The following is a 12,667-nucleotide window of genomic DNA, read 5'->3' on the forward strand; positions in this document are numbered from 1 at the left end:
GTATGTAAGTCGGAACTGGCTCCAGATTCAGCTGCTGCCACTGAAACTGACCAGGGGCTGACTACAGGAAGCCAGAGGCAGAGTTGCTCTGCCCCCAGCTTCCTGGAATCAGCCTGATCAGTTTCAACAGCTGCTGAATCTGGAGCCTGGGACAGAACAGCTGGGGCGCTGCCCGGTAGGTTCCCACAGGACCAACCCGGCAGCACCCCAGCTGCTCTACCCGAGCCGTCCCGCAACAAAAGCCTGGTCTGCTGGGGGGGGGGGGGGGCGCACTAGCTGCGCCCCCTCCCCCCCAGCAGACCAGGGAGACCCGAGCAAAGCCGCACAGGCGGAGGGACCCCGCTGCCCGTGCGGCTTTGCTCCTGTCTCCCTGGGTGCTGGGGGGGGGGGGGGTCCAGGAAAGCCGCTGGACCCCCCCAGCAGACCAGGGACACCCGAGCAAAGCCACCGCCTGGGCAAAGGAGCAAAGCCCCCAGGCAGCAGCTTTGCTCGGGTGTCCCTGGTCTGCTGGGGGGGTCCAGCGGCTTTGCTGGACCCCCCCAGCAGACCAGGGAGACTCGCCGCCCATGAGCTCCGGGGCGAGAAAAGCCCCGTTCGTAAGTGCGGATCCGACATAAGTCGGATCCGCGTAAGTCAGGGACTGCCTGTACAAAGCTGAGTCCTATATTGTCTCATTGCCAAGAATGAACCCAGATCTCTTAAGTTCCATTCTCATACCTTAACTTCTTCATATACAGATCAGAATCTTCATACTTTTGATGTATTAATTCTGAATAACTGGACTGAAAGAAAATGGATACATATGAGCCTACGGAAAGTGAGTTTTACTGGAACACCTCTGTTTTTGTTTTCTGCGGGGACTACATTAGTTCTTCAATCTTTGCTTCCAACTTCTTGGTGTCGGTGCCAGTAATTTCACAAATCTAGTCACAAACCAAGAGATAAGGCAAAACAACAAAAGAGAAGGTTACTTTGCACAAACTTCTGATTGGATAAAGCAGTGAATTGCAATTTAGAAAGTTCCTTTAAAAATGTTTGGGGTAAAGAATAAAACTTCATAAGCTTGGCACACTAAAGCTCTGATTCTGTAAACACTTACACACCTGGATAACCTTACACATGAGGAGATTCATTTTCAGGGATTGTTTCAACACAAGAATAGAGATCCGGTCTCCTCTTTTTCGGTCCTGATTCAGCAATACTTTAAACCTGTGCTTAACTTTAAACAGGTGCTGTAGTTCCATTGACTTTGAGGGAACACAGGTACATGCTTACACACTTGGCTGACTCAGGGCCCTACAAGCAAAACTACTTTGTATTTACTTCTAGGAGGTCTGTCCATTCATCAGTGAGCCTCACTGTGTGCAATCTGTATTTCTTGGTTGTCTGTAAATAAACAGTTATGGAGATATACCTAACTCATAGAGCTGGAAGGGACCTGGAGAGATCATTGAGTTCAGTCCCCTGCCCTCATGGCAGGACCAAGTACCATCCCTGACAGATTTGCCCTAGATCCCTAAATGGCCCCCTCAGGAATTGAACTTACAGCCCTGGGGAGAGAACAGGACAATGCTCAAACCACTGAGCTATCCCTCCCTTCAGTGAGTCTGCTACTTTACCTTTTACAACAGGGGTGGGGAACCTCAGGGCCAGGGGCTGGGGGAGAGTGTTGGGGCCTGGGAGAGGGTCACAGATACAGTCTCCGAGTGGCGCCAATCTCAAGCAACTCCTGGAAGCAGCTGGCCCCTCCCCCTTTCAGCTCCTATGCAGAGGTGAGGCCAGGCAGCTCTGCATCCTGGCTCATCTGCAGGCACCACCACAACTCCCATTGGCTATATTTCCCAGCCAATGGGAACAGCAGAGGGAGCACTGGAGCAGGAGCAGGGTGCAGAGCCCCCGGCTGCCCTTACATATAGGAAGCGGAGGACAGACATGCCATGTGGAAGCTAGCAGGGAGCCTGCCAGCCCCCCCCTTGTGGCACCATCAACTGGACAGTCAACAGTCTGGTCAGTGGCACTGACTAGAGCCTCCAGGCATGGCTGTTCCTCTGGGGGCACGGAGCCTGGGGCAACCTCCCCACCCAGTGTCCAGTCCCACTCTCCCTTTTTCCCAAATCCTGGACCTGCTCCGCCCCTCTCCACCCCTTTCCCTCCCCCTGGCCTGGCATGAGGCAGCAGCACAGACTGGAAGCCTAAGTGGCCTGGCAGCCTGCTCCATGCTGCAGTCTACTGCGCCATCCCTTGGTGAGGCCGGTGCCAGGCCCCCAGTTAATTCCATGGGTTCCATCCATAGGACGGTTTAGGCAGCTGCCATAGGGCCTCCCAAAGCGCAGAGCCTGGTGTGTCCAGCCCAAACTGTCCTATGGACAGGATGGCTGTGCCGCCAAGATTCCTTTTCTACCAAGTGTTTGGTCGAAAGCCAGACAGCTGGGTTATTATAGAACATTGTGCAAATCATAGAATCATAGAATCATAGGACTGGAAGGGACCTCGAGAGGTCATCGAGTCCAGACCCTGCCCTCAAGGCAGGACCAAGCTCCATCTACACCATCCCTGACAGATGTCTATCTAACCTGTTCTTAAATATCTCCAGAGAGGGAGATTCCACCACCTCCCTTGGCAATTTATTCCAATATTTGACCACCTTGACAGTTAGGAATTTTTTCCTAATGTCCAATCGAAACCTCCCCTGCTGTACTTTAAGCCCATTACTCCTTGTCCTGTCCTCAGAAATCAAGAGGAACAAATTTTCTCCTTCCTCCTTGTGACACCCTTTTAGATATTTGAAAACCGCTATCATGTCCCCCCTTAATCTTCTTTTTTCCAAACTAAACAAGCCCAGTTCATGAAGCCTGGCTTCATAGGTCATGTTCTCTAGACCTTTAATCATTCTTGTCGCTCTTCTCTGTACCCTTTCCAATTTCTCCACATCTTTCTTGAAATGTGGTGCCCAGAACTGGACACAGTACTCCAGCTGAGGCCTAACTAGTGCAGAGTAGAGCGGCAGAATGACTTCACGAGTTTTGCTTACAACACACCTGTTGATACAACCTAGAATCATATTTGCTTTTTTTGCAACAGCATCACACTGTTGATTCATATTCAACTTGTGGTCCACTATGACCCCTAGATCCCTTTCCGCCATGCTCCTTCCTAGACAGTCGCTTCCCATCTTGTATGTATGGAACTGATTGTTCCTTCCTAAGTGGAGCACTTTGCATTTCTCTTTATTAAACCTCATCCTGTTTACCTCTGACCATTTCTCTAACTTGCTAAGGTCATTTTGAATTATGTCCCTATCCTCCAAAGAAGTTGCAACCCCACCCAGTTTGGTATCATCTGCAAACTTAATAAGCGTACTCTCTATCCCAATATCTACATCATTGATGAAGATATTGAACAGTACGGGTCCCAAAACAGACCCTTGAGGAACTCCACTTGTTATCCCTTTCCAGCAGGATTTAGAACCGTTAACAACAACTCTCTGACTACGGTTATCCAGCCAATTATGCACCCACCTTATCGTGGCCCTATCTAAGTTATATTTGCCTAGTTTATCAATAAGAATATCATGCGAGACGTATCAAATGCCTTACTAAAGTCTAGGTATATGACATCTACCGCTTCTCCCTTATCCACAAGGCTCGTTATCCTATCAAAGAAAGCTATCAGATTAGTTTGGCATGACTTGTTCTTCACAAACCCATGCTGGCTATTCCCTATCACTTTATTACCTTCCAAGTGTTTGCATATGATTTCCTTAATTACCTGCTCCATTATCTTCCCCTGGGACAGACGTTAAACTGACCAGTCTGTAGTTTCCTGGGTTGTTCTTATTCCCCTTTTTATAGATGGGTACAATATTTGCCCTTTTCCAGTCTTCTGGAATCTCCCCTGTCTGCCATGATTTTTCAAAGATCATAGCTAAAGGCTCAGATACCTCCTCTATCAGTTCCTTGAGTATCCTGGGATGCATTTCATCAGGACCTGGTGACTTGCTGACATCTAACTTTCCTAAGTGATTTTTAACTTGTTCTTTGTGTATCCTATCTTCTAAACTTACCCTCTCTCTGCTTGTATTCACTACGTTAGGCACACCTCCAGACTTCTCGGTGAAGACCGAAACAAAGAAGTCATTGAGCATCTCCGCCATTTCCAAGTTCCCTGTTACTGCTTCTCCCTCCTCACTAAGCAGTGGGCCTACCCTGTCCTTGGTCTTCCTCTTGCTTTTAATGTATTTATAAAAGGTCTTCTTGTTTCCCTTTATGCCTGTAGCTAGTTTGATCTCATTTTGTGCCTTTGCCTTTCTAATCTTGCCCCTGCATTCCCGTGTTGCTTGCCTATAATAGTCCCAAACAAGTTCCCAGGCACAGTCCATTTCTACTCCTGTGCAAGTAGTCATTAAAACGTAATACATTTCCTCCCTCGATGCCCCGCAGACTGGCATCTCTGCCCTCACTTGGGGTCTCTATCCAACCTCTCTTGTCCTTGTTCCTCTCTTCCCAGCAGCTGTCCCCTCCAGCTGCGCTGCTGGGGAGCATTCTTGCCAGGGATGCCTCCTCACTCCCCCTGCCCCTCTTATGGTTCCTAAGCTCCAGTTCTCCAGTCCTGAAGATGTAAGAGGATATGTTCCTCTGCTGCTCCTCTGACTTCCGTCATCTCCAGCCCTGGCTCTCTGGCTTGGGGATGCTCTTTGCATTCAGCCTTCCCCCAGGGTGTACCTCCTGTTTCCTTCTGGGACCTCATCCAGCTCTTTTGACACAGGGGAGCTGGACCCGCATCAGTCACAGGGACCAGCCACCCTGTGACTGTGACCCACTGGTCTGATCTAGAGGGCGCCAGAGAAAAAAACCCCAAGCCACCTGGTTTTGAAATCTGCAGCTGTTTGGTTCTAGATCCAAATGCTTTAATGGGTTGAATCAAAGCCCCGGAACTCAACAACCTCAAATTTCTGGGAAAATTCAAGCTCCAGACTCCAAGTTTATGGCGCCAATCCTAGAGCTGAGGGTTTTTTTTCTTTTAAAAAAGGTCTTATTTTTTTCGGCACTCACAAAAGCCTGAAATATTTAGAAAATAGAAGCTCTTTTTCTTAGTGCAACACAGGAAGGAGTTTCAGAGAAATCCCTCTGAATCAAGTTTAGCGGTCATTAAGAAGAAATATAGCCACTTATTAGCCTTTGCTGCCATACAAACAAAACAAAGAGCCAACATTATCATTTAATGTTGCTAGCTAATACCATGGGGTTTAAAGAGCATGATGTTGTCTCTAAATCTTTTTCCTGAGGGCGGGGAAGTGCTGATTGCTCCAGAAGGAAAAAGTGTTGGGGAGTGGAGAGGGAAGGCAAAGAGAGAAGGAAGGAAGTGACAGGGTGTGCGTCTGGAGCTCCAGACAGAAGGGTTGCAGCAAGCAGGCCCTCATAGTGGCCTGGTCTACACTATAGCAGAAGGTCAAAATAAGATATGCAACTTCAGCTACATTAATTATATGGCTGGAGTGAACGTATCTCAAATCGCATTTCCACACCATCCACACAGCGGGAGATCAATGGGAGCAAATGCTCCTGTCGGCTTCCCTTACTCTCGGTGAGGAGCAGGACTGCCAATGCTGATGGGGGCACCCTCCGGGTTTGATTTATTGGGTCTTTACTAGACCCATTAAATCAAACCCTGGAAGATCGAACACAGGCGTGTCGATCTTCCACATAGTGTAGATGTGCTCAGAGTGGATGCAACCCTATTTTACTTGTTCTCCTTTCTCTTTCCCTTGTTTTTCTCCTTTCATCCCTCTAAATAAATATTTACCTTTCCTATAATTCACTATACTCTTCTGGGGTGTGTGTTTTTGCTCTGTGGGAGTTGGAACAGATGCCTTTGAGGGGTGAATGGAACTTTTCCTACTGCATCCCTGCACATGCCTTCTCTTGCCCAGAACTGCCTGCAGAGCAGACTTCATCTTGGACACAAGGTTACATAAATAGTACCTTCTCTGTTTTCTTGTACAACTGGAATGTTGGCATGGCGGCAACTTTACAAGAATTAGCCACATCCTAGGAAAGAGAGAGAAGCTTCGTCAAATCACCTAATGCAATGGTGCTAGAATCATTCATTAAAACCTAAGAGCCTGCTCTCAGGTGAACAGCTATAATAATTAAGAATGAATGAGCCAAGAGAAATACAGGACATTTACCCGTAAGATAAAAAACCAGAAAAAAAGCTATGTGCACAGAACCATTGAGCTATTATATGGCAAGATAAAATCATAGCACACGGCACCCAGAATTATTACTCATGAGAACAACTTACAAAAGCACTCAGGGAGATGCCATGTGTGCTTGTCATTCACACTGAATACAATTGAGTGACTTAGTGCTTTTGCAGATTTGTACACGAGGAGTCAAATTCCTGATTCACAGGGTCAGACATAGACACACAATGCTGATGTCTGACAATGCCTATGAATGTAGACAGTTTTCTGGGCCACATTTTCTTTTCTTTGATGGGACGTATCCAGCCCATGAGCTCCCTCGTTACCATACTCCTTGCACAATGTCTGCAACAACTTAATTATTCACAATTTTCTCTCCCCACTTGATAAAGGAACAAGAGCTTGAAGGTGCTGTTGAGATTTTTTTCTAGCTCTTTCACATGCTGATGTGAAAGCGTCTATATATTTCACAGCTGTACACAAAAGCAGACATTGCTACAACATGGTAAATAAAACATCAGCTCCTTAAATAGAGGCAGTGGACTGTCCATTTAATGTTTGGCTGGAGATCTATGCTCTTTTTAGTAAAATGTTATAGACTTTTGTTTGCTTTGGCTGTTAGCATGACCAGAGGTTTAGATTTTATAGGCGCAGCTCTGATATTTGGGTCCTCTCCCTTTGCCATATCCTGATTTTTTACACTTGGTATCTGGTCACCCAATCTGCTGGTATAAAGTGGTGTAACTGAGCTACAAGTGAGGATATAACATTGCACCATGGAGAGCAAGTAAAGAGGTGTGCTCTGCTCTTAAGCACAATGGAGAATTAAAAATTCCAGGCCTCTTCTAGGTGAACATTTTTAAAAAGCAGGCAACTCGCAATCTCTTTACTGTCTACATCAGTGTTGGTAATTCACAATAGCTGTATCAGGGACTTGGCCCTGAATCTGATCTAAATGACACCAGTGTAAATCAGGAGTAATTGCACTGAACCAAAAGTAATTTGAATCTGGTTCCATTTTATTTGAATGATCAACATTTGGACAGTAGGCAGCCATTTCACAGAGATGTTCTCTTCTGGTCCATTTCTAATCTATATCACATCACTAGTTAAAGGTGCTATGTCTATATAGCAGTATTGTTTCTGAACAACTGATGTTATTCCAAAATAACATAGTCCGTGTCTACACTACAATCAGTTATTTTGACATAATGTCGAAATAATGTTGAACTGGAGGACTTCTTACTCTGACTCCTGTAACCCTCATTTTACGAGGAGTAAGGGAAGTCGGAGGAAGAGTATTCTAACTTGGACTTCCTGCTGTGTGGATAGCACCAAAAGCCAAAACACGCTATTTCGACTTAAACTACGCAATTGTCGTAACTTAAGTTACATAGCTTATTTCAGCTTTAACCCAGCTGTATAGAGGTACCCTAAGATTCCCTGTGGAAATGGGCTTATATCTTTTATAGTCAGTGGGACTGACTGTGTAGGTGAGAAGTTACTTATTAAATGCACATGGATTTTTTAAGATTATGGACTAACTTTGTTGAACATTAAAGACATGTTTTGGGATCTACTGATGGTAAAACCCAGATATTAATTAATTAATTATTATTATTATACATCAGCATGATTTAGGGATATAAGCGACTAGTCTCTTTCTCCCCCCTTGCTGCCTCTATCAGCTAACCCTGCTGCAGTTCCACAGTTCTCTCCCATCAACTAATCGACTAGTCGATAGAAATTCCATCAACTGGTCGATTGGCTGATTAAACGCCATTTAACATCCCTACCGTGATTTCAGTGAACATGGTTTCCATAGCTTACCTCTGCCAGATCGATATCCACACTACAGAACACGACATTGTCATACCGAACAGCCAGGTCCTTTAGGATAAATGTAATAAATACATTTGTTTGCTGAAGTTTCATTAACAAGCACCACAGTATGTCAACATTACCTCTGCCGTACAGAAGCTACACTATTACATAGCAGGAGTTTTGTATTAACTCTCGGAAGTAGTAAGAGCCCAAGACAGTCTGTGTGATTGTCTCTGGATATGGTATGTTCTGATGGAATGATTATTCTGCTGTGATTGCCCACAATACTTCTACAACTACTGGGTGTCCCTAATTGGTTTTACTTTCCGTTCTGGGCTGAGAATGAACTCTGCTTGTATCCCATAGTCTCCTTCCAGATGGGTCATTGTAGAGGCAAATTGGCAGAACACTGTTGGGAAGCTTCCTTAACTTCAGCTGGTGCTGGACTTGTTACAGGGATAGAGAGCGTTAGGGGACCAGGGCTGGCTTCTCACTAGCACTACATTCAAGTCATTAGACTAGTTAGCTTATCCTTTACCCAGAAATTCTGGAAGAATATTGGGAGAGATTTGATGAAATTCAAAACCAAAACCTTGGAGCCAAAGGCTACTGACCTTTGTGGGTTTGCTCCCAGATCTAAATGTCACATTTGGCCACTAATGTTATACTGGAGTTCAGCTCCAAACATCTCCCAGAACTGCTGGTGTTTGGAATCCACCGCCCAGCTCACAGCAGGAGCCTGCCTAGATATGTGCTGTCCAGCAGATTTAACAGGAACAGGACGGGAGCAAGTCCTGGCCCAGCACTCAGCCAGCATCCTGTGCTGGGGAGGACACTAGACTTTTCCCCAAGCTCTGGAATGGCTCTTCACCCATGAGTGCGTTATTATATGGTGCTTGCCTCTGCTGTGCCCCTGCCTTTATTTCATTTGTTGGACTGTCTAGTATGACCATGTAGTCATGGTGCCATTGGTCAGATCATCACCCTTCCCTTAGCTCAGCCCTCTCTTGCCCTAAATCCAACCACACTGCATAGACTTCTGGGATCCTGCCTTTGCCCTATGCAGTGGAACTGGCACAGTGCCACGAAGTCCAGGCAGTGTGAGATGAAACACAGTGTTTGCCCCCTCGCACTTGCACAGGGCTTGGCATTTTCTGAGCAGTCTAATCCATGGACTCACCCTCCTCTTCCATTTCTTTCAACATCTGACAGGATGGCAGGCCCTAGCTTCATTCCATTGGCAGCAAGAGTGTGATGATATGGCAGTGCTGAATCAGGCCCACCATTTCTCAGGAAATACCAGAAAGTTCCAGGGAACTGGAATCCCTTCAGGGGCTCTCTCATGTCATTAGCTGCTCATTTTATGCTAATAGCGTGTGGGTCAAGCCTCTCATTAGGCACTGCCTGATTAAAACAGTTGCTGAGCAACAAATGAGCCTAACTGGAACACAGCACTTATCCACAGGGAGCCAAATAGAAAAAAAATATAAGGGGCGGAGGGGCTTTTTAATTCTCCATCCTGTGCCATTAGCCTGGTGTCCTCCTAGCAGGGATCACTAAGTCAGCCTTCAGCTCTTTTTTGCAGGCAGTGATCCTTCCTGACAGGTCACTGGGAGCAGCTTTCGAGGCAGCGTTCTTCGGTTTTCCACAGGCAAGACACTGAGTGACTGGAACAAGTCCTGACCCTGATTTTAACATAAGCCCATATCACTTGCTCATTCAGTTGTTTGTAATACTGTGATGATGCCTCTTTTGCTTTCCCTTGAATAGAAATCAGGAGCAACATCATTCCCCTGAAGGGATTCCAGCTCCCTGGCACGTTCTAGTATTTCCTGAGAAATGGTGGGCCTGATTCAGCACTGCCATATACGCCAGTATCACACTCTTGCTGCTAATGGAATGAAGCTAGAGTCTGTCATTCCTGTCAGATGTCAAAAGAAATGGAAGAGGAGGGTGAGTCCATGGATTAGACTGCTCAGAAAATGTCAAGTCCTGTGCAACTGTGAGGGGAAAAACACTGTGTTTCATCTCACACTGCCTGGACTTTGTGGCACTGTGCTGGTTCCATGACATAGGGCAAAAGCAGGATCCCAGAAGTCTACCAATAAACTAGGCAAATACAACTTAAATGGGACGACTATAAGGTGGGTACATAACTGGCTGGATAACCGTTCTCAGAAAGTAGTTATCAACGGTTCACAATCCTGCTGGAAAGGCATAACAAGTGGGGTTCCACAGCGGTCTGTTTTGGGACCAGTTCTCTTCAATGTCTTCATCAACTATTTAGATATTGGCATAGAGAGTACGCTTATTAAGACTGCAAATGATACAAAGCTGGGAGGGGTTGCAACTGCTTTGGAAAATAGGGTCATAATTCAGAAAGATCAGGACAAACTGGAGAAATGGTCTGAGGTAAATAGGAAGAAGTTTAATAAGGACAAATGCAAAGTACTCCACTTAAGAAGGGACACTCAGTCTCACACCTACAGAATGGGAAGTGACTGTCTAGGGAGGAATACTGCAGAAATGGATCTAGGGGTCATAGTGGACCACAAGCTAAATATGAGTCAACAGTGTGACGCTGCTGCGAAAAAAGCAAACATGATTCTGGGATACATTAACAGGTATGTTGTGAGCAAGACACGAGAAGTCATTCTTCCGCTCTATTTTGCACTGATTAGTCCTCAGTTGGAGTATTGTGTCCAGTTCTGGGCACCACATTTCAAGAAAAAATGTGGAGAAATTGGAGAAGGTCCAGAGAAGAGCAACAAGAATGATTAAAGGTCTAGAGAACATGAGACTGAAAGAATAGGGCTTGTTTAGTTTGGAAAGGAGAAGACAAACAGTGGACATGATAGCGGCTTTCAGGTATCTAAAAGGGTGTCACAAGGAGGAGGAAGAAAAATTGTTCTCCTTGGCCTCTGAGGATAGGCCAAGAAGCAATGGGCTTAAACTGCAGCAAGGGAGGTTTAGGTTGGACATTAGGAAAAAGTTCCTAACTGTCAGGGTGGTGAAACACTGGAATAAGTTGCCTCGGGAGGTTGTGGAATCTCCATCTCTGGAGATATTTAAGAGCAGGTTAGGTAGACATCTGTCAAGGATGGTTTATATGGTACTGGGTCCTGCCATGAGGGCAGGGGACTGGACTCAATGACTTTTCGAGGTCCTTTCCAGTTCTAGTGTTCTATGATTTTATTCCCTATATGAAAGCGAAAGATGGCAAGATAATCCCTAATCTTTCAAAATACTTTCTGCAGTTATGCTAGTGAGCTCTTGGGAAGCTGGGAAGTCTTTGAACTTGCATGGGAAGGGGAGATCAGGTGTCAGGGATCCTAAATAAAGGGGCAGTTGCACCACTTCAGTATAAACCAGATTTATACTGACGTGGTGCACAGCAACCAGAACACATCAGTGAATCTGTTCCCATATATTTGCTACTGATTTGGGGCCAGAACCCTGAGTCTCATGTTGAGGGGCCCATCTCATCACAAGGAGGCCCCATGAAGCCAATGTGACTATTCGCAGAGTGAGAATAAGGATCAGAATAGACACCTTGGCAATCCAGACTCCATCAACGTTTTAATGCCAAGGGGATGACATGCAATACAGCATTCTCCAAAGAATTCCCTGTTGAAATCTCCAGAGAACGTTGTTCTGTGCTAACAATGGAGTGAAGCCATTTTCTTTAGTATTTGCCAAAATAGTAAATCCTGTACATCTGTACAGACTGAAAAGCAGAACCCAGAACCAAAATCCCGGTCTTTCCTGGGCCAGCCTCAGCCATGGCGACACTAGTGAATTGCTGACGGTTCTCAACAGCGAGTCTCTCGGTAGCAGCCCTGGCATGGATATTTATCCTGAAAAAGACACGTTTTGTTCTTGGCCTCTGTGCAGTGGACTTCAGGAAATAGACCAGACCGGCCACCTAAGAAGTAACTAGTGCACAGTGGGATAGTAGCCAAAAGCCTCTCTCTGTGTCTCCTTTTATGACAGAAAAAGTACCACACGGGCAGTGAAAGCATCCATCTCAGAGACCACTTCTAGGGCTGGAGGGCTGCTCCTGAGGGCATTCTGTGCCCCCATATTAAAAATTCTCACAAAATATTTTAAAATTCTGCCAGTTTTATTTGTTAATGAATAAACGCAGAGACTCCTGCATGGCAGTGGGGAGCACACGTCCCTGGCTCCATGAAGGGGAGAGATCACCATGCAGAGCCCCCACTCTCAGGCTGCACCCATCCTTGGCACAGCAGAAGGCCTGGGCCGACCCTGGGACCTTGCCCCCCTGTGACTGGTGCACCATGTGTGGAGCAGGCAGGATCCAAGCGTAAAGAAGTCTCAGAGGTGGAGATCCAGGTGTGGGGTGACAGGGTTCTGTGTGGGACAATCTGGGCATTGCAATGGGGCGGGTGTAGATATGGATAGGCATAAAGGCTCATTGGGGGTTACAGGTGCAGGGGCACTGGGACTCTGCAGCGGCTTCCAGTTGAAGATGGCTGGGGCTCAGCAGAGGGGCCTTGGGGTCTCACCGGGGGGCCCTGGATACTGCAGGAGTGAGGCTTGGTGGGGTCAGAGTCTGAGTATAGCTAGCTGGGGGTCAGAGGCATGGGGCAGGTGGGGTCAGAGTGAGGCAGGTGG

At 46.5% G+C, this 12,667-nt stretch overlaps 1 protein-coding gene across 2 annotated transcripts in view; it reads right to left on the bottom strand.

Annotated features, from left to right (window-relative positions):
* Positions 1-807: 807 nt before the first annotated feature.
* Positions 808-12,667, bottom strand: part of LOC112545100 (thioredoxin-like) — a 46,189-nt gene continuing 34,329 nt past the window's right edge. For both annotated transcript variants that reach the window (XM_025182499.2, XM_025182500.2), the window contains exons 3-5: positions 8,036-8,095; positions 5,982-6,047; positions 808-923 (exon numbers count right to left, since the gene is read on the bottom strand). In XM_025182499.2, the coding sequence (XP_025038284.1) occupies positions 861-923; positions 5,982-6,047; positions 8,036-8,095 (189 nt within the window). In that variant the 3' untranslated portion in view covers positions 808-860. The remainder of the gene's footprint in view (positions 924-5,981; positions 6,048-8,035; positions 8,096-12,667) is intronic.

This window comes from Pelodiscus sinensis, chromosome 6 (assembly GCF_049634645.1).
Source record: "Pelodiscus sinensis isolate JC-2024 chromosome 6, ASM4963464v1, whole genome shotgun sequence".
NCBI classification, from domain to species: domain Eukaryota; kingdom Metazoa; phylum Chordata; order Testudines; family Trionychidae; genus Pelodiscus; species Pelodiscus sinensis.